The sequence below is a fragment of the Antedon mediterranea genome, chromosome 5 (assembly GCF_964355755.1).
Source record: "Antedon mediterranea chromosome 5, ecAntMedi1.1, whole genome shotgun sequence".
Taxonomy (NCBI): Eukaryota; Metazoa; Echinodermata; class Crinoidea; order Comatulida; family Antedonidae; genus Antedon; species Antedon mediterranea.
The window spans coordinates 28,109,817-28,136,855 of NC_092674.1; the positions used below are offsets into that span (position 1 = coordinate 28,109,817).

The window sequence follows — 27,039 nt, forward strand, 5'->3', positions numbered from 1 at the left end:
TTAAAGAACTTTTTATAAGTACGTTTACTTACTTACACGCTTATTTAACTTTAACTATTTTAAATGATTTATAGTCCAACATGTAAATCCTTGATAGAAACAGATCATCAATTTTACTTTAAAATGATAGTTATCATCGCGTTTAAATTCGTTTTGACATTAGACTATCCCGTTGGGAAATTTGAACGTTTATATACAAAAAGATTTACTTATATAGTTAATCATTATTTGTGGTATCCCGTTCGGTCAATAGCCTGTAAAATGTAGCAAAATCCCGGTGGTACTGTATCTAAATTTGTACGAAATCATATGCAAACTCCGTGATACAGAAGCACATGTGACACACATGTGAACCTCCCGTGATACAGACACAACACGTGAACACATGAGAAGCTGTATTACGGAATTAGTGTCTATGATACTGAATTATCACATTATGGAGATACTTTCACAGTCATGTATTCTTAACTTGTTATATTTTATATTTATTTGTTTACGATATTATATTATGTTTTAAGAAAATAGATGTTCTGTTGAAATGAAAATGAAATACAATTTAACACTAAGAATCTGAGATAAATAGATATTGTTTGAAAAGGATAAAATTGATGCATTGCGCTCGTAAAAACTGTGTATATGATACAGCGAATATATAGTAATGTTTATTTATACAATTTATGTTTTTCACCTTTGAAGCAAAGTTGACATTTTCTCGAAACTTTATCTTATCTTTAAACATCCGATCACATTAATAATGTCTTAAGTACATGTTGTAATGTGTCTGGCCTTTAATTATAGCCATTCTACGTTACTGACGTGTCTGAATTGACACTTGATTTCTTGCCGAGACAGTTCAACAAGGACGTATTTGAAAGTGCATGCCGAACAGGTTCGATGCTTTTATGATCGCTTTGCCGTTTTGTTACGTTTATTCTTATTGAAACGATTTGTAGCCGCAGCACTCGGCAAACACAGTATTTGATTTTTGTGTATGAGTAATCTGGAAATAAAAGGTTTTTGTAGAAGTGGAATGCCCAGGAGATTTATTTGTTAATGGAAATAAACAAATGTCATAAACCGCTACAGAGAGCCAAAATTGTAAAAACGGAGGTGTGCTCATCTATACACTAAGTACAGGCTGTAATTCACGTGAATTTGTAGGCCCATAGGACGGTTTGTCTTATTTACGGTGATGGTGTCAAGAATATAGATACTTCAAGATGATAATTGTAATTACTGATAGTGATAATAACTGAACAACCTACACTTTGTTTGCAAGTATTTTTTAATGTATTTGCTGCATATTCCCAGGCTCTAACGTAACGTTTCACCTATACAGAGGGCACATTTATATTATGCGTCGACGGATTTATAGACACAGATAAAAGTACTATATGGTGGTATCAAAATGCATACAAAGTCTGGCACGCCTAGGATTTCTTACAACGACGAACTGACCATCCTATACAGGTATGATAGTAAATTAAAACACCAGAATACTTTAGAGGACATCTCTCGAATCTGAGGTCTCAATAAATATTAGTCTTAATTAGATATTGTAGAAGCGATCTTTCTGTGGTATATTGGTGCACCCAATTCTCTGTACTGTGTCTCCATATGTATACAATTATATGTCGAGAGCATATAGACACATTCTGCAATACAGCGTCATATGTCTCACATGTAGCACCTGTATCGTGTTAACTGTGTGGATAAGCGCATGAATGTGCGTCACATGTGATACATAAGCTATACTTTATTACAGAAGTATTTGCCTATATGATGATACTGGACATAATTATAATATAGGCTAGTTACTGTAAAAGGTATATGTAGGCCTGTCACATAGATGTTTTAATATTACACACGTTTTGTATTATAATATTCACAAAAAAAATTGGTGCTAATTTAAACGTGATTCTAGCCACGTACCTCGGTGAGATTCGTGGCCATTCTGTACAGACGGGTATGGTAATCACGAACTATGCGATACACCGTTTTATGTGGCATTAATGTACAGGAGCTGTTCTCTTAAATAACACAACTTAGCAACAAAGCTTACCAACGTCTACATTATTGAGTAAACCAAGTACGAATAATCTAACCCTGGTTCATTCTAGAAAAAAAATCTATCTCTAATCCATGGTTCACAAATCACAATATTCAGCGTTTGGTTAATCTTTCCCCACGATCTCCCCATCCCTAGTTCACTCTTTAAATATACTTTTTTAACTTCTGGTTCACTCTGTTCGGATTTAGGTCAATCTATCTTTTCCCTCCTTCACTGCACTCTATATTATAGGGCCTATACTTTTGTTTACTCTATTTGAGTGGTAAATCTATCTTTAACTCTTGCATACCGTAGTTCACTCTTAATCGAACTTTTGCCATAGACATTATTTTCAGCTTATTTGCGTACCAACTTGTTTCTGTTTTAGGTACTATAATACCTTTTACTTCATATTTCATCTGTACATAAGGGTTCACCTTATAATAGGACTAGTTCTTTAAATACTTTTACTGCTGAGTAAAGGTTAGTTTAGTTCAATATTGATGGGCTGAAATGTATTGATGAACAAATAAAGTTCGAAATATTGAATCATAATGGCTTACCTCACTTTTTTCAGAGTTTGTTTTATATTATCAATTCTAACTTTGTATTCGTAAATAGTCAAAGGTGTTCAGTCCAGTTTAACGAGTTTTGTATTTGAATGTATTGTTTCCAAGAAGCTAAAGTTAAGTAGCGACTTGAATTGATTTGGTATTTTACTGTGTTTAACTTTAATATCACTATTTATCTGGGTCACTTTCGTGAACCCTGTCCGGCTACGATTCCTATTATCATTTTTGTTTGATTGTTTCTTTTATAGCTTTACTCGTTATGAATGTGGTGAGACGAGGAGAGAGATAGAGATATTCTTGGCTTTCTACAACTTCTTCGTCAGCTTCGTACAATTTATAAAGCTCTATCTACACTATCAAACTAGTTTGACCAAAAAAGTATGATGTGCCATGGTAGTGGTATGCTTATAGTGATGACATCATCATGTCCATATATGGGCACATCACATTTTTTATCACAACAAGTTTGATAGTGTAGACAGAGCTTTATAACATATCCTCCATGTCCCAACTTTCTTTAGGTGTTGTGATTGATCTTCTAGGTGCTTCTTCGAAACCCACTGCATACGAATTTTAATGTAATTGCCAGATATTGAATTATTTGTTTTTCCATTATCATATTCGTAATTTCTGCACATTTTCAACAGTATTCGAGTGGCTAGTTTTGAATTTGTTCCTAAAACTTACACGTTTATTACATTTTTCATAGTAAGAAAAAGTTTAAGAGCATGTTTTCAAACGATATTCTATAATATCAAAGATAGGGTCTCGTTTAAAAAAAATACATAATTTATTAAATTGTTTTGTTTTTCTATTATAGAAGCACAAGATATCATCGCCGTAAAATTCGACACAATCTCAAACGTAAAACTGCTGAAAAGGACGCGAAACCTCCAGCTGACATCAAAAGGTAAGTCCCGTATACTTAGTCATTTTGAAACACATTGTGATCCAAGAATACTAGGCTTAGCTTCTTTATCTTTATGGGTGTTTTCGGGGAAATTATAACTACTGTTTTGTTAGATATTATTCAGTAATATAGCTGAAAGTAAACAGATGCTGAGAAGTACTTTTGTTTGTTTATTTGTAATGTTTTCATTTAAACCGGCCTCTTCGCTGTATAACTTGTTTGATGTTCACCCGTGAGTGCAATGAACTGGGGTCTCCAGCAATGATCTTACTCTACAGCTTTAAACTTTGGTATCATAGGTGGCGCTATAATTATTATTTCCACGTTCCTGGAAGATGGTTGACAGGGATTTTTTTTGTTTGCCTCCTACTGTACTATTCAGGCTGCTCCTTCATTACCAGTACCCCTGTCGGAGGACAATGCTGGAGGAACCAACATTTTAAGGGTACGGTGTACCGTTCCTGTGTGTCAAATTTCTCGTTTTTAGTTTATGATTTTTAGTTTGTATTATCAAGGAAGAGAGAACTCTTCCTTGGTGCGTTGTTCAAATATTTTCATCATTACTAACTATACATAATAAAAGGACAATACTGTTTTAGGGATTTTGGGGGTTCTAGTGATCGTTTTTAGCACAAAGATTGTTTATAGGCTGCCTAGCAACGCATTAGTGTGTGTTGGAATGTATGGAATTTGATTTTACTTCTATTGGATTTTACACAATAGAATTTGTCATCAAATAATAATCCGGAAAATAGCAATACTTAATAACTGATATTCATCTGTGTGGACCAATCAGAATGTGTTTAGCAAATACAGTTACGCGCGGCAGACAATACTGTTTAATATTCATCTGTGGACAAATCAGAATGCGTTTACAAAATACAGTTACGCGCAGTAACAATACTGTTTAAGCGTGGTTCCCACTAGCGACGCAACACAAGGACGTAACGCAACGCAAGTGAATTGACCAATCACAAGCCATGGCTTATTCGCTTGTGATTGCTAACTGTCTATAACTTCGCTTGTCATTGGTTAAAACGCTTGCGTTGCGTTCTAGTGAGAACCAAGCTTTAACATTCATCTGTGGACCAATCAGAATGTGTTTACTATAGCAAATACAGGTAGGCCCGCTAGCAGCAAAACTCAATTATCTGTGGACCAATCTACGTTTAGCAAATGCAGTTACGCGCAGCAACAATACTGTTTAATATTCATCTGTGGACCAATCAAAATGCGTTTAGCAAATACACTTCTAAGATATCCACAGTTCCTAGCCTATACGTACTCATTATACATTGTATATCATTATCATTGGATTTGATGATTGATCAATGAACCGCATTATACTCCAGTTTGGACTAATGTTATTGTAAATTAATTTCTTCACGAAACACTGATTACAGTAGGCCTAGTATTTCCCCCCCTTTTTTTTTTTTCACTTGTGGCCTACCTTTCTGTAGAATTTAGTCTATCATCCGCACACACGATGAATAGAGGCGTTTTACAGTGCGATAATGCTATACCGGTATGCTACTGTATTATGCCGTGAAAGCGCAGACCTAAATTACCTAGATCCGAGTCCAATAAAACATGAATGTACATATCTATGTAAATACAGTAGTTGTGTTTAAAAAAAAAATCATCAGCGGAAATAATGTCAATTTGCATTGCATTGAATATATGTATTATTTGCCGCAATCGATTTGACTATGAAATACGAGAGGCATTAACAAACGTGCAATAATGTTGCGAATTAAGAAAGAAAGAATTTATTTCGTATAATTTAATGTGATTTCAATAAAGATTCTAATTTAATCTTGACGTGATTACAAAACAAAATCTATGTATAGAACTGGGCTAATGCTATAATGCTATAAAAAAAAATATAGGAAATTTGATTCCTGTATATTGCACATACTTCATCCAAATTGTAAAATCGGTCACAAAACAGTAAAGGGGAATGCAGTGGTATGTATTGTACAGTATACATTGTATTCTTACATAACCCCATCCCGGAATGACAAATTCGTGTATAGGCCCATTTGTTGTCGAAAAAAGGGATTTCTTAATAGGAGACTAAACAGATACTTTAATAGTCCCACATTCAACGGACAACGGTGACACAACCCTATTTTTATCAAAAGCTTATCCATCAGCGTTTGGTACGTGCGCGCATAAACTATGTGTGCGTCTATTTTACGTCCGTGTACCCATTCTGTTAATAGGGGTCGTTGGAGTCCCGATTAATTCAAACTGATCCAGGGGCTCCTAGCAAATTCAGTACTTTAACCGGAATTGAAAACCTTAAGCCTAAGTATATATATATATATATATATATAGAACATAAAGTTAAAAGGTAAACTTTAGATTCCAGCATAGCCTGCGTGAAACGGGTCAATTAAAAAGTTCATTTTGTGGCTAGACAATTATGAATAATAGATATAATAATAGAATAACTCGGTGTCTCACAATGTTTCAATTGATATACACAAAGGACAATTGATCACAGGAACATTATAATAGAACTCCCTACAACTAATGTAGCTCATGTTTTGCCTCCCCTTTCATTCAAAATATTCTGATTGGTCAGTTTCGAAAGTGGTTAAAAAGCAATAAAACGATGTTTAAAAATGTAACAACAAAAGACGAAAATGTAATAAAACAGAAAAGTATTCCATTTGTTTAGTTTATACAGTGTGGCATCTAGGTTGAAAGGGGCGCGTGTACTATTAGCGCTTACGTCACACAATAGCGCGGATAAGAAACAGACGATATAGTTAAAAGTACAGTAAGTATTTCCCTCAAATATCGATGGATATTGAACGGTATATGACTAGGCTATACTACTTGTGTGTCTGTAAAATAGTGATTCATTTGGTTGTCTGCTGCTGTACGGCATTGTTATGCCGAACCAGGTGTAACATTTTAAATCAGTTGTTTGTGTGTAGATTAAGTGGGATTTGATTATATATCTATGCTAATTGTTATGGAGTACGCATCGCCTTTTCCGACGAAGAGATCAACACGACTGCAATACAAACGCGGCAATCTTCGCTCACGACGTCTGCTGAAAAGTAAATATACCTGCGCGCTGAACAACTTGGTCTAGTGGGATTTTTCTCGGCAAAGCAAATACGAATTTAATTCAAATGAGATAAATGTTTTTCGGCGATCGGCAACTCGATACTTGAACAAGAAAAAAGGAACAATTGAGCAATAGTTGCTTGTTTGCAGAAGGGTTTTATCATCATAGAGGGTTTGTGTACGGCCATTGAGAAGGCCAAGTTCTGTAGTAGCGTTTGTAAGTTGTATTTACTGCACTTGTTGTAAAGATATATTGACGTAATATAGGCTAATCAACACGGTAAGCACTCATTAACGGTATAAGCCGACATGGATTATCTACACACAGGCGGCCTAATGACATAACGGTAATCACCTGAAGTTAATCAAGAACATAATACGTGGTTGACGTTATTTTTTTAGGAAATTCGGGAGGAAATGCAATTTCCAACTATGTTAGCTTACAATGCTGTTTGTTAGTGCTGATATTTAGCGCGATTTTGCAGACGATATGTCACCTTTTCGGAATAAATCGACTTTTAAAGCAATATACACTTGTACTGACCTTACAGCGACTCGACCACTACCATGTTCTACACCAAGAGTAGGCCTACGGTACACTTTACGTGATTAACTCACTGGTTGGATCAGGGAGTTGCTCCCTGGTTGGATTTTGTCGTCTGCGATAGAATAATGTTCAATATCGGACGAGAATTTCCGCTCGCACGTTCTGCTAGACACGATTTTGTGGATTTTGATAATGTGGCTCTCGTCGTTGCTAACTGGTACGTAAAACGGATTTCATTTATCATCATACTAACCGACCTTTTTAAAGCATGGTTCCCACTAGAGACGCAACGCAAGGACGCAAGCCCAACGCAATCGAGTTGATCAATGACAAGCCACTGTTCGAATAATCCATCGTTTGTGATTGATCAAATCACTTAAGTTGCGTTACGTCCTTGCGTTTCGTCGGAACCCAGCTTTAAGGTAATTTTCATGGGCTCTTAGTTTTGCAATATCTTATCTCCTTTTATTAGTTTCAATCTTGGACTGTTACTGCGTATAGTTCCAACCTTTGACAGGTTACTGGTCGAAGGTTAGATTTTTATTCCGGTCCCTTTTAAGTTTACATAATGAAACGATAGATAATGCGTTTATGTTTTATCCTAGTATGATAAAATTTGAATTTTCCCTACTTAAACACTACATCAATTTTTCAGGATTTTTATCCATGAGCCACCGGACACCCGAATCTGGGCTCAGTGTGAACGCAGTTTAGGCCTTCTATACAATGTTATTACTAAAGTTGTACAAAATTGGTGTAACACGCTAGCTAATTGGAGGTATTTTTTATAGAGTGACCCACCTCTCATCAGAGACCGATCATGCTCTAGTAATATATATGTATACTACTGTATTTACTATCACAGACATTGTGTATCGATCGGAACCTCTAAGACCATGTAAAGGTCAGACTGATCATTAGAGAATGGTCAACGATCGATTGATATCGATTAATTGTCTAAAGTGAATGAAGTTATAAAAACATCCTGGGTTAATTAGTTCCACGAACAATAGAGATACATGGGATCATCATAACTCTTTAAATGGGGTTCAAACGAAGCCGACGGCATCGTCACTGCCGACAGGAGAAACATAGAAATTTTGTATTAATAATGTAGGCGCGCCTAGCCTCTTGTTGTGCAGATTGGTAAATCTTGCATGGACATAATTTTATGACGATGAGGCTGACTAAAGTATGCATACCCCTATCCTATACACTTGGCGCGCATTAGGCACTCGAGTAAAGCTCTGTCTACACTATCAAACTTTATGCGACAAAACTGTGATGCCCACATGGACATGAAGATGTCATATCACTGCCATATTTGAGTATATCACTACCATATTTGGGCACACCACACTTTTTTGTCATAGTTTGATAGTGTAGACAGAGGTTTTGAATAGAACTGTTCACACTACGTATTCTGGATTCCGACTTTATACGCGCGTTCACCAAAAACGTAATCATCTGACCGAATCCGGGTCCTTGTGAACGTGGCTTTACGCTAAACCTATTTTTAGTTTATAATTTACACATTAAAACTGTTATGTGCATCATACGGAACTGAATAAGGCAATACTATTATCATTCTGTAGTTTAATGTCGAAAGTGTAAATATTGACTGAGCTTGTCAATAGAAAATGCGCTAGATTTCATGAAAAAATCAATAATGTACTCTTTCAGTGCAAATAGTCGCAAGAAGATTATTTACCCTGGTCGGTTGATAAGTCAAAATTAAAGGCTTTGCTTCCCGGGGGATTGTACTGTGGTAAAGTCCAATAAAACGACTGCTTATAATAATCTGTTAACAATGGCCTATGTTAGCGTACTATATAATGGTGGTTCACATCAGAGTTTAGTAAGAATGTTCACACTGATTATTGATTAAACAATAACATGTAAGTCTAAAGGAACCCAGGAAAAACTACAATCAAAACCCTATAGTTACAAAGGTAGCTTACATTACCATGGAGGAATTATGTATAATAATCTTTCATGCATTTAGCAGGCAGTCATTGTATAATAAAAAAAAATGATAACAAAATAATAAGTTTAATAGCATTATTCACACATACATATTATATTATTATATAACAATAGTTTTTTGAGTTCATTGAAAAGACAGTCCTATAACAAGTAAAAAGGTCAGCCGTTGCTATTGAACCGTTTACACAGAAAGAATTAACGCGTTTTGTTTGCATCAAGCGTTGAACTGATTGACTCCGTTTAACGCGTTTTTCATTCGTCGCGTTAGACACTGGTTATCATGAACGAAATTTGATTTACAAAGACATAACGACTTTATATTTGTCAAAGGATTATTGTAGATATAACCACAGTAATATCGATTTCTGCTGTTTGAAACCGACGCTCGTCGCCAATTAAAAACCAGAAAAAAACGCTCTAAAACTCAAATATGATATATGCCGTGATACAATGCAATATTCACAATGATAATCCAAACAAGAAATGTCATTTCCCCCTACAAGGCCACGGTCGCTTTCTCCCGGGCATCCGTCATAATATTGAACACGTCAGAGTGGGCCTACACTTTATTCTTCCCAAATTAATAAATGTTTTCTTACAAACAAACGCCGATGGTGGAAATCCATCAATCTTTTTGAAAAGTACGCGACCAGGGCAATAAACTCTTAACATAGAAAATATAATTTTATATTGTTAAATTAGTGAGTTAATGCGTTGCTGTACAGATGCTTAGTTTATGGGTAAATATTAATTTATTATTATTATTATTTGATGGTGCTTATAGTAAGTCTTTATTATTGTATAAGGTATACTGTATATTGCAAATTCTCGTTATACGAAATAAAAGCCATAAAATTGTACGATAATTATTATGTGCCAAAAAAAAGAGGGCGGTATATGAAGTTATTGGCTTGAGCATGGAGAAATAAGCCATGGCTTGAGTGAACGTTTCTTTCTTGTTTCAATTCTTCCCATTCCTAATTAACTTTTTTTTTAAATAAAGATTTTGCTAAGATATTTAAATAATATATTATTTTATTGCGACCAAATCCCAAAACATAACAATAATATTGGTTATAATTTGAAATTTACTTACTTTTTTTCATACAAATTTTAGATAAAGAGTAGGTTAATTTTTGTTTTATTTGTGTCATATTTATATTCTTGTACTAAAGGTTTTTTCGGTTTAAATTTAAAAAAAGTATGCCGTTTGACAAAGATGGTAATACTGTACACTTAATGATTTCTTTATAAATACTGTGATATTAATAATCGTTAAGTTGTGATACTGGAAAAATGAGTGTTGCCGCCCTCTATGTGTTCTCTCCACGTTCTTACTTTTTTCTTGTCTCGAAAAAAGGAGGTAAACAAAAATGGCGAGAAATTTTGTCGAAGTCGTAGGCTATAAAAAGGGACATTAATTAGGATGAATAATGGCTTACAAGTATATTTATGATGACTCTCATGAAGGCTACTATAATCGGCAGTATGATGGCCGTAATTTTGAGCAGCAGAGAAGTATTTTAGAAGAAGAAATAAGTGACGATTGTAGTAGCTGCAGCAGTTACACGGACTCGGAGTCGTATTATTCAGACGATGAGTAAGTTGATGAGTGTCTGACTGAGGCACTACTACTAGCCAAAGGCCCACCCTAGATAGGGGCTAGTCTTGGTCTAGCCTAGCTAGGTTAAGACTAATTAATAATAATTAACTAATTTTCGGTGTTTTTCTTTTGCCTAAATATCATAAATTAGTAGTTGCATCCAGAATAAGGCCTAGCCTAAGTACTACGCCTACAAATAAGTGTATTTTTTTACTTTATAATGTAATTATCATCATTGATCTGATTCTGATTTAGGCCTAGGCTAATAATTGTACTTTAATTAATTTTAAATAAAAATTTTTATTATTTTTATTTTTTCGTGATTGTTTATACATTTGTCGGGAAATTTGAAGAAAGTGCAAGTGGTTATCGACAAGGTTTACAACCATGCATGTTAAATTGTTATTTATTATTTTCCTATCTCTGCATGGTAGGTTGGCTGTTTGTCTATCTAGGCCTAGATGATAGGCTAGTAGTCGTATATATGTTTTCTTTTGTCCTGATGATAAATTACCTCCGAAACTAGCCACCTTCAATTTTTGTCAACTTCATATGTTGGCATGATGATAAATAAATATTACTGTACAGTAGCCTAGGCCTATAGGTAGTAGTATTTTATTATTTCTACTGAATCATAATTGGTTTTAAAATAATTAGTAGTAAATAATTTCTTATATTTTTAAATTTATATAAAATATATAAAATTCTAAATACAGTAAAACGTTAAATTACATTTGACATTTGACTTAATAATAATAATGCACTTGTCGATTGTATGACCCACTATACTGCCCCCAGGAGAGGTGTGTCATTTGTCCAATGTGCGTCATACCTTTATGAATACCATGACCAAAAAATTACTTTAGGTGACCATGATGCACCCATTTTGAGGGACTGTGACCATGATGTTGTTGGTGGTAAAGTGACGGACATTGATTGATTGTTCATTGATGTACTACTTAGTTTTTTTGATGTACCCCTGCATCAATAATTATTTGTACATGACACGTGTCATATCGTCATATTGAAGTGTACATCTACAACCTACAACCTACACCAATAGAATAAATGAATTTCCCATTTGCTATACAGTATCTGGCAATCAATATTTCGAACATCTCCAAATAGTAAGACTTTGAAAAAAAACCAATAAATTGACTTTTATGTTCTCGTAAACTGTCTTGTGAAGTACAGTATGTAAACATGTTATATGCCATGGGTTACTAGTAGCATTGTTAATACTCTACAATAGTCATATTCAAACTGTACAGTACTGTGGGCCTATTTTATTGTTGTGTGTTATGCCATGTATATTGTAGTATGCCTGTTTTTGTTGTTGGGCTATTTTTAGTGTTTGTGCCATTTTGGTAATAGTCGCCATGCATTTTGTATGGACGATGTGTGACATACAGGAGTAGTAAAATAACAATGCGTAGTCTGCTGAATGAAGTGGGTAAATGTAGTGTTTATATTACTACTGTATGTATATGATGACTGCAAACAAAATCAATACCCAATTTTTTTTTAAATGTGTGACAGAGCTGTTAATATATACAGTATGCACTGCATTGTGGCTATCATGAATCTGTAGACAGGGGTATAGTAGCTGAAATGAAAAATAAACTACTTTTTCATCTATTTTTGACAAACTATATATTATAATATGTTGATGCTCCCAATTAAAGATGTATTGTCCCCTGAAAAAATTATTCTAAAAAAAAAATTGTTTGAATACATGCCATTTTAATGTCACATTATAGTTATTATCCATTTTGACCAAAAATTGAATAGAAGATAAATGTATTTGCCTGAAGAAACTGTAATTTACCAAAACATAGTTTTGCCAGCCAGGGCGGTTTTTGGTTGAATTTTACCATTTATTTTGTCATTTTATAAATGAAAACATTTTTTTTCCAATTTTTTTTCTATGAAAGTGATTAACGTGATTAAAACTACAAATATCCAAAGTCTGATTTAATTAATCTTATTTTTTATGTTTTTGGGCGACAATACATCTTTAAACAAATATTTCTGGGTCCATTAGTAGTAGAGGATCTATCCAAGTGTCCTAAAGTTTGTGTTTAAACTTGCGACCAATAGGCATACAGTATGTCATATTGATGAATGTAGGTTGAGGTGTAAAGTGCACAGCAGTCACAAACTGATATTTATCACATGTCCTAATAATAAGCGTGATTAATCGTTCAACATTGAATTTATTTCAATCCATGTTGTCAGAATCAAATGTGTATAAATGAATCACTTATATTTATGGTAGCGCTCTAAATCTGAAACTACTAAACATGCATAAATTATTTTCCAGTCCAAGACCTCTCAACACGGCATGATTGTTTTACGAATTCAATATTTCACAAGAATTCCTTCCAATTTGAAACATAAAATTGAACAGTAGTTTTTTTAAACAGGTTTTAATAACGATGTTAAGGACTTTAAATATTTAATTTTTTTTACAGTGGTCTGGAACCAGTGTGGGCAGGTGCTGTACAACCAAAAGGTGACCTTTTCTTTATTGATCCTGGCCGTACTTCTTCGGAAAAAGTCGCAAAGTCTGCGCAAATAAACGGAACACCAGAACCTACCAAGAACAAACTCCATGCATTGAAAAAGAAAATAGTCAGACGAAAAAATGGCGCCTTGCAAAAACATTTACCGGACTTCAACCACAATGGTACTGTCATCACTAACAACTATGCTAAGGTCACACTGCGAAAGATCGTTCGGTTAAAATTGACCTCTGAACCTTGCAATGGTCAAACAAGACTGGACACCCTTTTGGGAATTATCCCCGGACGTTTTTCAAAGTCGGCAAATTCGCCAGTGTCGGCTGCGGGAGATAAAATTCTAAGAAATGGGAAGGTGACGGAGATTGATAAGCGAGTAATGGTTCAGGGATTGTTGCCTGCTGGACCGGCTTTGGAATCTGGACAAATTAATATAGGTGAGGCTTTATTCTTCTAACCCTAAAAATACTGTTAAAAAACAGTAATATTTCATTTAGCTTGTCACCACTTTAAAAGACTATACTGTAATTAACAGCAGGCGATCCTGTCGCCTAGGTTACTGACTTCTATAATCAATTTCATAATTAGTAATTGACTCATATTTTAATTAAAATCAATCTGTTTCCAACCAAGATAATTATTTCTTGTTTACTATGAATGTGTACCGTACACTATCTCTTTATCAACGTGACTAGCTTTATACATTTAGTTATTACATACTGACTCCGAGTTGTAACAAGACAATCTAACAACAGGATGCTGAGCTCCGGAGGTCAAAGGGTTTAACTGTGGCTATGACACGCCCCTTAACAGACACAGTGCGCCACAATATGTAGTACAGTACTGTTTGTATTTGTCGCAGCCAGATATACTTTTATCAAAAGACTGTTCCTATCTTGGCAAGACGAGCTCATTGTCCAGTTGTTAGATTGCCTTAGTTCTACAGAATGCAAAATTTTATAGAAAATGTATTTAAGATTTGAACAACAATTAAAGCTAGTACTTTGCTGAAATTAAAAAAAACCTTCTTTTTTTAGATAAGAAAGTACTAATAAATACAAAATACTGAGAATTTAACAAGGTCTATGATTACTGTAGAGGGTGTATAGCTCAGAGGAAAATGTTCATTAGTGATTTTAAACCTACTACAGTACCTACCAGATCTCAGAAATACAAATTAGGTTATCCTAAACAAAACAACCAATTACTTTAGTTAAGCTACCAATTAAATGATAACTCTTGAGAAAAAAGGGAGTGTACTGTAGGGTTTGTTGCACACTGCTGTAGGCATGATGTAGGTCGTCGGAGGAATGTCAAAGCTTTAAAAGAGGTTTGTTATTGTAACTGGAGTATTTGAGAGTCTGTAAAAGAATTTTGTGAGCCTATAAACCTTATTAACTGGGTATTAAACTGTTACTACACATGTTAAAATTAGGAAGCTTTCTTACACCATACAGTATGTTCTTCTTTTGTCAGAATTTTTTTTATACAGTATATTAATTAATGCTTTCATGCAATTTGAAATAATCGATTTGTGTATGCTCCTGTCATATTACAGTGTACTGTATATTAGTTTTATTTCTGTCCAATTTTTTCTGGAGCATTTCTTTTGAATAATTTCTGTAAAGATGCTTGTTACTCTTATCCAGTATTGTATAAACTATAGATAACTTACATCATAATTAATGAACTTCCTATAATCGCCAAAACAACACCACTATTATCATTGTCGTTGTCATTATCATCGTTATGATGATGATCATCATTATCATCATCATTATCATAATCATTATCATCATCATTATCATCATCATTATTATTATTAGCATCATCATCATCATCAGTATCATCAGCATCATCATTATTATCATGATGATGATGATTCATCACCATCATTATCATCATCATCACCATCATTATCATCATCATAATCATCATTATCATCATAATCATCATTATCATCATAATCATCATTAACATCATATCATGATCATTGTGATGATCATAATCATCAACATATCATGAAAGAAAACCAATACAACTGTATTCTTCTTCATGCTAAAGCTAGCTTCCTCACATAATATATTTTCTATTGATCAGCTTTTTTCTGTTGTTTCCTGAAATCTTCTGCTTTGAGCAATAGCTTCAGTAGATTTGAATGACCCCCTTCATTTCTGTTTCCTTCATTTTACAGGTGACTGGTTGGTAGCGATCAATGATGTTGAAGTTGGACTTCACAATCTTAATAATGTCTTGACATCCATACCAAATGCACCTACTGTAAGTTGACTATTGTAGTTAATCATGAATATTTATATTGAATCTAATTTTAAAAACAACTTTCATTTTGTCCTTGTCAAATATTCTATGCAAATTATTTAATTTTAAGGCATGATATAGAATTTCTTTCACCTCAGAAAATGTTTATTTCTTTTTACAGATGACATAGATTAATATACTGAATTGAATTGTTAATTGTCCAAGAATATTAAAAACAAATACAATTGTCACTCAGATTGTCAAAGTACTTAAATAATAATAAATTTAATAATTAATAAATATTTGTTTATCAGGTTAACGTTACGATAGAAAGCCTAGGATATGAAGGAAAGGACACGTTTATAACTCAACCAACTCGATCACCACGCACAAGTAACTTGGTTAAACTTATTAGCGGGGAAAGACTAGAAGAGACACAGCAGACCCTTAGTGGCACGCCTCATGTCATTATGTTCCTAACCCTGGGAAAAGATGACAAAGACTCAGGAAATGTAAGTATGTCATTTTGTCACTATTGCCGTGTCATAGTAGCTAGGAGCACTCACTAGCTAAACCTAGGGACCCCAAAGCTTATGAAGCCCAGAGCTTTTACGCTTGGTTCCCACTAAGGACACAACACAAGCAAGCAAGCAATGGATTTTTCTAACAGTCAATTGTTTGCGATGCGTCTACGTCCTTGCGATGCGTCTACGTCCTTGTGGTGCGTCTCTAGTGTGAACCAAGCTTAAGGAGCCACAGATCATGAGTATCCCCAATGCGACTTCTCAGCATTGGAGGGCCCTCTTAAGAGTGCTAAACCAGGGGCCTTTTCCCCATGCATTACGCCACTGCACTACTGTTATCAATAACATTATAAGCAAATTCCAAATTGTCACTTTTATTCATTAAACACACTCTTAACCTAAAAATTTGCATTCAGAAGTGAGATGGAGTATATTCATTACTTTATTTTATTAAAAATCACAGTTTTCTTTTAATTCTGTCCTAAAAATATTCACAGTAAGGTTGTCAAATTGATAGATTACAGGATAAATTGCTTTGTAGTGCTAAATGGCACTAAGGTTACCATAGGCATACACAATGCTTAGCCTAAATGACTGTACACGTGAACAGTCACAAAATGTAGTCCATCTTCCTGTGCAAATCGCTCAGTGCGGTTTTTTATAAATGCTTGTGGTAACAGACAGGGTTAACTAAACTAGACATAATATATTGTAAGTTTGTTTAAAATTTGGAGTTAGAAAGTAGAAGTTAGATTGTGCTAAATACTAAAGTTTATCTTTAAATAATTACACAGAGTACCTTATGACGATTGAGAAAATCAAATCTGTCATTTAATACTGTTGCATCTTTCTTTATAAAATAGACATTTATATATTTATTTACATACTGTTTTTCGTTTTAAGGAAATTTTATTCCGTTACCCAGAAGGCAGTGCATCTCAGAAGCTATCGGCCATTCAGGGGTTGTTTATCACCCTTGGAGACATGTTACTCAAGTTGACAGGCAGCAAGGTAAACAGGTATGTGTACAGGATATTAACAACACTTTATTTTTAGGTATCCCTGAGTTTATTCCATTAGGAATCATCAAAATCACTATTACTTAAAATATAATGAAATAAATAAAAATAATCATTAGATAATTAGACCTACAGGAAAAGAGATATTATTACAGGTATAGAGAAATTTTAATCTGCCCAGTGATATTAATTTGTAAAGATATTTGTGAAAATAAGAAAAAAAAAACAATCTAAACTTGGATTTGAACCAGTAATCTTCTACTTGATATGCAGATATTCTACAGTACCATTAGACCACTGGGCTTTTACAGCATGGTTCAATATCATAAAAATACCCTTCTTTCTTTCACAACTTCATTAAAGATATGTAGGTTAATAAACCACATTCACACTATGGTATTTGAACCAGGAATCTTCTGCTTAATATGCTGATATCGTACAGTACCATTAGACCACTGGGCATTCATGGTGTGGTTCAATATCATAAAATAACCCTCTTTCTTTCACGTATGTATGTTATTGTAGGTTAATACACCACATTTACACTTTGCTTTTTACTGTGAGTAACCCTTTTTAACAGTAACCATTGTTATTAAAGTTGACCTCTAGGGAGTTATTACCCTCTGTCGGCCATTACAACCTCTATTGTAATAGAGCTGGATCAAAATTCTCCCAGTGAGTTTGTGTTGTAGACACAATACAATACAATAGTACCATGTACTGTTATTTGCCTTTGCAATATACCTGATACACACATGCGGTATAACTAATAAGTAACTTCTATAAACTATTGTTAGGACAAGTAGTTTATAGTACAAATAACAAATTTGTTTTTTTAAAGAAAGCGCATTCTGTATTTGCCAGGTATACATGGATTTTATAGTCTATAAAGCTATATTGGTGACATTCTCTAGGGTTATTTGTTATTGATAGGCTCTTGAAATATTAAGTAAATATTTAAGTGTGGTAACTGTTACCATAAAACAAGCATGGTAAAATGCAAACTTGTTTAAATATTGATTGTGAATATAAAACTATAAGGAATTAAATAGGTTTAATATATAAATCACTCAAACACACACACTAGAAAAATGAGGCTCACTCACTCCATGGTTCTGGTGGTAGAACGAGTCTTCTCGGATAAGGTCTATAAACCGTAGGTACAGTGTACACATCTAGCTCGTGTGCACTTTAAAGAACCTAGTACATCTTTCGAGACGAGTAGGGGGTTACCCCGTTGTATTAGTACATCACAGCCACTGATCACCAACTGAGCCCTCTGGGAGACCAGTCATTGACTGAAGAGGTTACCCAGTATAAATATAAATTTCAATTCAATTCAACATAAGCAATAATTTACTATTCTCTGAAAATGACCAGTCGATTTATTGATGCGTAAAAAATGCACACTGTCCATTTTTGTTTTAGTCTGTAGGTCCAGACTCCATAATCTGATACTGTAAGGGTCAACCGTCATGGTGTGATGTGGTAACTGACCCAATATCTATGACTGACCTCATTTCTAGTTTAATCATGATTTTAAGCTGATAATTGGAATCTGATTTTCTCGTAACTGTAAAGCAATGGTCACAACCAATGTTCATTCTAGCCTTGTAGTACAGGATAAAGAACTTTTAAATTCAAACAAAGTGGCGGGTCATGTATTCTAGAGAAAAGAGAGAAATTTAGTACTGAACTTAATAAGAAATGAAGTGCTTGACTTAATTTGATGTCCTATCTTTTGCATTACAATTTGTGAAATGTAGAGGGGGGCCTGAGCTGGCTGGACACCCTTCCCCCAACCCCTTGAATCTTCCCCTGCTTCACAGCAATAAAATGTTCCTACATGCAGTGTTTATCACAGCCTCAAACAACACAAATATAGTATAAAATAGATTTTAAAATTAGCCAACTGAGTTTGTTTGACACCTTTTATAACAGGGCCTAGATTGTGTCCGATTCTTCTGGCATTGTTTGATAGTAAAGATTTATTCAAGTGTGTAAGTTAGACACAATAACACCTTACAGGGACAGCTTCCACCTGATTTCAACTATAGTAAGCTCTGAACAAAACAGTCATTACTAAACAAATCAATTGCAATAGTTTGTTGTTCAGTGTGTTGTATAGTGAGATATGGTTGAGACAGGTTTAGGCCTGGCAAGGTTACTTCTTCTGTTAACTTGCCTAGATGTAAATCCCTGTATAATGCAGATTGTTTATGACATTTATTTAAAGATATATTGTCCCACTTTACATTTTTTTGATGAATATGCCATTTTAATTTTGCATGTGGTACACTTTGACTGTAAAATTGGATCCAAAACAAAATCAGTTACCTGAAAAACTGTAATTTAAAGCATAAAATTGTCAAATCATAGAGAATTAAACCCATTGCTCTATGATCAAACACAATGAATACATTTTTTTTGACTAATTTTTTAAATCAATTTTCCAGTTCTTCCATTATATCTGGCGGCACAACAATCCATGTGGCCTACTATCAACATGAGACAGAGGTGATGGTGTTAGCGGCTCCCGCTAAGAACTTATCACGTTACCAAATAATTAGAGTAATGAATGATACCGTACGACTACTGGAGTATATGTATGGTTCGGTCCCAAGGTAAATGCGATTTTCTTTTTATCTTAAATAATCAATGGATATAAATTGATACAGTATCTTGAGTTGTGAAAGTATCTAAATCCAGTCCAGTCCAGTATCATAGGCACATTCTGTGATACACTATCACATGTGTGTCACATCTGTAGGCTATATCATAGACTATAACCTAACCATTAACAAAACAAGCATAACACCACATGTGATCCAGATAAGATGCTGTATTAAGGAATTTGGACTATGATACTGGACAAATATTGTCATATATGGAGATACAGCACTACAGTATATGTGGAGAATCAGGTGAAAAAAGTTTATTATGCCAACATGTCAACATTGCATAGATGGAAAACTATGGATATTGGAAGAGATATTGACATTGTATTTTATTGTTTTTTTGTTAGAGCGTTCACAGAAGCTGATAATCATCCTAGGTTGTGCCATTTATTCTCCATTCTCTTCCAACAACTTTTAAACCCCGACATCGATTCAAAACTCTCCCATGGCCTTGTCTTCCTCAACCTGCTTCCTGCCGTTAGAGGTCTTGATCTTCCGGAAGAACACAAAGTCAACGTACACAGCAGTCTGAGTGAGCTGGAAGCGGCTGACTTTGCTGAGATGTCAGACGTACACTACGACGATCGTCGGCCGTACGTGATCCTTGGAACTTGCATTTATTATAAGGACTTTTTACTAGCGAATCATTTACCAAAGAACGATCTGTTAGATATTGATATCTACTGCCGGTATTTTTGTTTGTTATCGTTGGCGACTGAACAGCGCATGGGACAGCTTGTTGTATGGCGCGAAGTGTTTCCTTCCGTTTCCGACGAACCAGAATCTACGGGCTACACACGACCTCACGGCCGTTACTTTCTTTTAATCGTAGGAATTGTAAGTATTTTGTTTCTTATTATTATAACCAAAGCAAATTAACAGGACACTGAGCTCACCTTGCCAAGATAGGAACTCGTATAAGTTTTTTGATCTTATGTCAGGCTGTGACAAATACTGTACTATGTACATAGATGCATGCGGTGCCAGTTAAGGGGCGTGGGACTGGTTGTGTCGCAGCCACAGATAAACCCTTTGATCTCTGACGCTCAGCAACCTGTTGTTAGGTATAACGCATTCACATAATCCTGGTGATTATACAGATCGCATGTTGCATAATAGAATTGCATATGCTCTCAGATGTGCACTAAAAATGTTACCCTTTATTGGTTATATTGTCACATTTACAATTATTTGTTTTACTTTTTTTAGAAACATAGTGTTCTATGTGTGTTATTAGAATCTGCTGGTTGTGCTGCAAAGTATGTACATTATATTCTTTTCAATAAGTAAATTTTAAAAATAATTCTGTTAGAATTGTATTTGTGATATAAGACACAGTAGACAAAACAAAACGTTACATGTTACCCCTAACAACACATTTATAGTAGTGGCGCTGTGACTTGGTGGTCGACACGCTTCCTTACAATCTACTCACAATCCAGTCAGACAATACCTAGGCCTCATGAGACTTGATTTTAATAAGTATGAGTTTTCCATAGTGTAATTGGCGAGTCATGTTGTTGCTGGTGAATAGTGGAACATGAGATTGATAATAATATGGTTTATTTATTTGTGATTGTTTTGTTACTTTTGTAGAGCTATAGGCAATCCAAGCCCGGACCCATTTTATGTAGACCAAGCTAGGGCTACTTTACTTCACCTTGAGGCCATTGGCATCCCTAAAGCCTGTGAAGATAGGTAAGTGTTATCAACCTTGTAAGAATACAGTTGTATTATTGTTTGTTTTGTATGTCACAGTTTAATTATAAGGCTTCTGTATCCTGTGCTTTTGTTAATTTAATTAAGATTCTAGTCAATTCATTAGGTAGTATTATTTTCTGACTTTATAGCCATGACATTTTGAAATGAAGAATTATAGGTTTCATTTAATTTTAAAAGGTTTCATTAAAGAATTCAACTATTACCCCTCTAAGCTGATTAGTTAGGCCTGAATTATCGTACTTATACTTGAAAACAGTAAAACTGAATTGCAAGATATACTGTAATTGTAAAGGCTAGGCAAATAATATAATGCCTCTCTTGAGTAATAATTCACTTCTTGTGTAGGATTAACTTTAGTGTTTATCATAGTATTTATTTGGATTTTTTAAAGCAAATGACAACAGTATGAGTGATTTTCGTTTCAGGTTAACTGTGCCACCAATCCCGGCCTTGTCCTGTGCTGATTGGTTCTTTCCTCTTCCTCGTGGTTCTAGTGATACCGGGACACCAGTACAAGCGCTGCAAGCTTCGCCAATGCTAAGTAAACTACACAGCCAATCACCTGCCAGAGGTAACGTTTGAATGGATACTTTCACAAAAATCAGCCACCCTTGCATGTACAGTCAACTTCCCCAATACTGGACTCTCTGAAAATTGGAAAATCTCCCAATACCAGACTTTTCTTGAGTTCCAAAATGTCCCAAATTTATTTTTACCTTTAATCATGCATTCTGAATACCGGACTTTATAGAAAAACAGACAAATTAACCAGCCCAAAAGTGTCCGGTATTGGGAGAGTTAACTGTATTACATTTTATAGAATGGGAAAGAATTTATATATCCTAAATATCACACATTTTGGTCATCTGATCGTCTGTTATGCTTGACTAACTACAGTAACATTGCCTACAGTTGTGGACATTCACAAACAGTATTCTCTGTCAATGCATAATTTACTGTAGATTCATCAATTTTTTCTATAATAGAAATCTATTTCTGTATTATTCTTAACAGGTCGTAAAACACTTCACGTTGAGACGCCCACCAGTAGACGGAGTTCCTTATCGTCTGGACCTTCATTAGGAACCCCAGCCTCCAAACGGCGTAATAAAGAATCGGACAATGATAGCGAAGTAAGCCCTATGAATTCACGCGCCAATAGCACTCAGTCATCGCCAAATTCAGGACGGAGGCATGATCACCAAAGAATGAACTCTGATCTTTCTGGATCGGAAGGCAGTAGTGATGTTTACAGAGTAAGACCATTTTAAAATGTTACTGAACTTAATTGCATACAGTTGTGGACAAACCATTTCAGTAAAATTAATTTACTAAATATAAATGAACTATTAGATATTTATTTACGTCCAAAAGACAAAAAGTAAAAAAAAAAAAAAACATTAATGACAGATTGAGATTATTAAAAAAATGGATGAAGGCAGGATTCCAAAAAGATGAAAATCTTGTGGCTGGATTTCTTTGCCATAAGTTTTCACCTATAAATATAAAGTCGGTCGATTTTAACTCCAAACATAGCGTGTGAGAATGTGGTATTTTTATAAGCAAAATGTTATCGCATCGACCGTGAGCTTTGCCCCGGCACGTTTACTGGTACTCAAATTAGTTATGTTTTAAACTCGAAAGGAAATAAACATAGCAGTATTATGAATCTGTTAATGCCTGCAATAGTACACAAATCTGTCAACACTCTGTGTTTTTACACCACCTGTGGACAGTGCATACCAAATGCCAATGGTATTAAAGCTGCCTTAATTCACTATAATTTGGGCTACGATTTGTTTAAATTTTAATCCTCTAGAAAATCATTACTAAACATAACATCAAGGATGCAAGTGATTGTTTTTGATAAATTTATAAAATTGGCAAGCTTTGCTAGACTGAAAAGTAACTATTTTTTCCAAGACAGCTACTTTTGAAAATTTATAAAGACTTTTTTTTTGTCACAATTTTTTTTTTATATTCATTATAATAAATTAATAGTTGATCACTTTGACCAAAAAATGGATCGAAAATATTTACCTAAATAAACTGTAATACAATACATCTTTAACTAACAATTTGCTAGTTTTCAAGAGTGAAATTCGAGCCTTAGTAATGAAATAAATAAAAATGTGAATTTTATTTAAATTTTATTTTATTTTAAATTTATTAACATTTACAGTGGATTGAACTAAAAAAATTGTCATCTTTAAATATCAATTTACAAATTCGTTCGAAGAACAATATGCATCAATTAAATGACTATAGCCAATTTGGATATTAAAATATTGATAAATAATAATAATAATAATAATATAAATAATCCAAAACTCATCATCCTTTGTTGAATTGAATAACTCTATAACACATAATATTTATCTGATTGATATTTTGATTATAAGTTACAGTGCATCTTTAATTCGTTTACATGTGTTTTTTTTTTCAGAGTGGCCGAGATAGAAGGATTATACCGGACCCATATAATCTAGGAGTTATACAGCACCAATTAGCCGAGATAGAATACAAGGACATTATATCGGCTACTAAGTATGTGCTGTATTATTCCTCTGCATGTTGTTACTCCAAAGGTTGCAGCCATGGTGGTTTCACCTTGTGAGACGCCTCTGTGTAAAACTAAAATATTGAATAAAATTTAATTTAAAAAAAAATATATATATATAGGTATATTGTCCCCCTAAAAACAGATTTTTTTGTCAGTCAGACAATGGTTTTTGGTTAAAATTACCCGTTTCTGTTGTCTTTTTATAAGTGGAATAAATTTTATTTTTTGTTTGATTTTTTTTAAAGAAGTGAATAACTTTATTAAAACTGCAAAATAACCTATTCAAAGTATGTTTTCATTAATCTTCATTTTTCATGTTTTTTAGGAAGAAAATACATCTTTAATTAAAGAATTTTTTTCCCTTGCATTTAGGTTAACCGCCGGCCATGATAACACCCTGTTCCACTTTGTTGATGTAAACACAACAGAAGGCGTTGTGATCTGTCCCACCCACAGTGATGTTGCAATGTTAGGGGGTATTCTACACCCCCAGCTCCTTGAAAACTTTCATCAGGCCTGTATGAGAATACGCCAAATATTTGCTAGAGCCAAACGCAAAGTAAGTCACAACAAATATATGATACATAGAATCTACATTTGTTAAATGATTGGAAATAATACTTTTATTTTTGAAATTTTATACATAAAGATTGTTCAATATGAATTTTTGTATGTGCACTGGGAAGAGCAACCATATAACAAGAACTACTACTACCACCATCCTGTTTCAGGAGATTACCACCTATCTGATATTGATTAATTTACTATTGGTAATCCTTGGTAACATTTGCCTAAAGACATAAAATAAAAAAAATACATACATACGCATGCTAGAGTTTCTTTTGCTTTGTAGAAATTAATTTTAAAACTTAAAAATAATCGAATAAAAAATGATTTACCTAAAAACATAGTCACATTTTTGGTTTAATTTTTTTTTTTTTTTTTTTCTATGCAAGTGATTAACTTTATTAAAACTGCAAAGTGACCTATTCAAAGTATTTTTTATTAACCTTCTTTTTTCATGTTTTTTGGGGACAATACATCTTTAAAGGCTGAAAAATTCTATGTATTTCAATTTAATTTTTATTTTATTTCTTAGGCACAGAAAACCAAAATGAATAGTGGTCAGCTGATCAACAAACAAGAGGGGATGGGGCATGTTAAAGAACAGGGCATCCTGTTTCACTGTACTTCTCCTAATTGGCCAGAACAACGCAAAGCTCCACCCACAATGCAGTACTGGGTCGTAGGGTATGTATATATGTTTATATAATTATTTGAGATGCCTTACATTGGCTGAGAGAAACCAGAAGTTAGCTGTACTCTTCAGAATTTTTTGTTACAAAGGCACTACTACTATTTACAGGTGTTTGTATAATTGTTTTAATTTAATTTTAAATATTAACATTCTTTAATATGATAATACATGAAATGTTGTCCATTGGGCCACAATTTGAGTAATGTTTCTTTTTTAATTTGCAAAAAAATAAAATAAAATCAGGGTTTAACATAAGATAATACGGTCTCTTTTCCCATGGTTTTTGAATATTTTTTTTTCTCTTTGCCTAGGCGGCTGTATGGTGATAAACAATCACGAGAAATCTACGTCTGCTATCATGAGTCAGCGAGTCAGAATGCGATAGAGCTGGCATTTAAACTAGCATTCGGATCTGGTTTATGACACGTTTTCCCACAGAGGGCACCATACTAGTTAACTTTGCCAAAACACCATCTGAACATAGTCCAAATAAATTCATCATTTGTGTACTGTAAACTCTCTTTAGGAATCATATATTATTTGTTAAACCAGGGAAGAGTGAATGGTTTTCTATCCAAACACAAAATAATTGTATAAATATACCTGTTATATATTAATGTAATTTCAGAATGAGACAATTGATCCTAAAATAAACGCATAACAAAGCTCTGTCTACACTATCAGACTAGTGATGTGCCCAAATATGGTAGTGATATGACATCATCATGTCGATATATGGGCACAACACATTTGTTTGTCCATAAAGTTTAATAGTGTAGACAGAGCTTAAAATACTTCAAATATACCAGTGTTACTTCCACCATTATCTGGGAAACCTCTCTCAAATGAATTACCGCCGCAGGTAAATCTGACCATAAAAAAAAAAGTATGTCCGTTTATAAAATATGTTTGAAATCGTGTAATGATAGTAAAATGATGATGCATGTGCTGCTGTACTAAAAACTATGCAAACTTATTAAAGTATTGGTAATTGTGGAAGAACGATAAATATATTTTTGGAAATTAAATACAGAGGTGCTATTATTACTAGTATTAGGTATTATATATGATTTTTTGTTCTTTTTTAATGCAAAACATAGTGTGTAAGCTCTGTCTACACTTTCAAACTTTGTGACAAACAAATGTGATGTACCCATATATATGGACATGATTATTATATTTAGGCGTATCACTACCATATTTGGGCACATCACATTTTGTTTTCACAAAGTTTGAAAGTGTAAACAGAGCTTAGATGAAGTATAATAATTATTAATTTTCTAAACAAGTTTGCTTGATTCTTCTCAAATATGTTTGTGCAATATTTTTACAATTTTTTTTGCTGAACTTGTATTTATACTCAATAATCAAGTCATTTAGTTATCCTAACAATATACAGTATATCTCATAGTTAATAGTGTATTTTTAATAAATGAATATCCGTATAGTAGTTGAGTTGTTTAATTTGTTGTTATTTAATACAAGATCAATAATTATAGAGAATATTAAATAATTTTTTTACATTTTTTGTTTACTAAACTGTGGAACACAGGTGTAATGAATAGGAAATGAAATTTTTATGAATTGAAACATTTATTTAATAACAGACCAAATTTAAAAATCAATCGACTATGCATTCAAATTGCGCAAATAAAATCGCACATTGATTTTAAAAAAAACTTCACTGTAATAGAAACCTCGGTTCCCACAGGGCTCTGGTTTAGTAAACTTAATTACGCCCT

General features: G+C 33.8%; 1 protein-coding gene across 3 annotated transcripts; it reads left to right on the top strand.

Annotated features, from left to right (window-relative positions):
• The first annotated feature begins 1,388 nt into the window (after nucleotides 1-1,388).
• On the top strand, nucleotides 1,389-26,735 carry LOC140050230 (protein inturned-like). 3 transcript variants are annotated; one of them, XM_072095337.1, is made up of 16 exons: nucleotides 1,389-1,470; nucleotides 3,443-3,532; nucleotides 13,227-13,711; nucleotides 15,469-15,554; nucleotides 15,848-16,045; nucleotides 16,961-17,076; nucleotides 19,533-19,700; nucleotides 20,102-20,591; nucleotides 20,964-21,013; nucleotides 21,351-21,452; nucleotides 21,902-22,047; nucleotides 22,491-22,732; nucleotides 23,923-24,023; nucleotides 24,412-24,598; nucleotides 25,139-25,290; nucleotides 25,609-26,735. In XM_072095337.1, exons 1-16 carry the CDS (start codon nucleotides 1,409-1,411, stop codon nucleotides 25,718-25,720), a joined length of 2,787 nt encoding a protein of 928 aa, XP_071951438.1. In that variant the 5' UTR covers nucleotides 1,389-1,408; the 3' UTR covers nucleotides 25,721-26,735. The 3 variants fall into 3 exon arrangements, with proteins under 3 accessions (XP_071951438.1, XP_071951439.1, XP_071951437.1); XM_072095338.1 differs by lacking the exons at nucleotides 1,389-1,470; nucleotides 3,443-3,532 and adding an exon at nucleotides 7,097-7,380; XM_072095336.1 differs by lacking the exons at nucleotides 1,389-1,470; nucleotides 3,443-3,532 and adding an exon at nucleotides 10,512-10,749.
• Nucleotides 26,736-27,039: the final 304 nt, after the last annotated feature.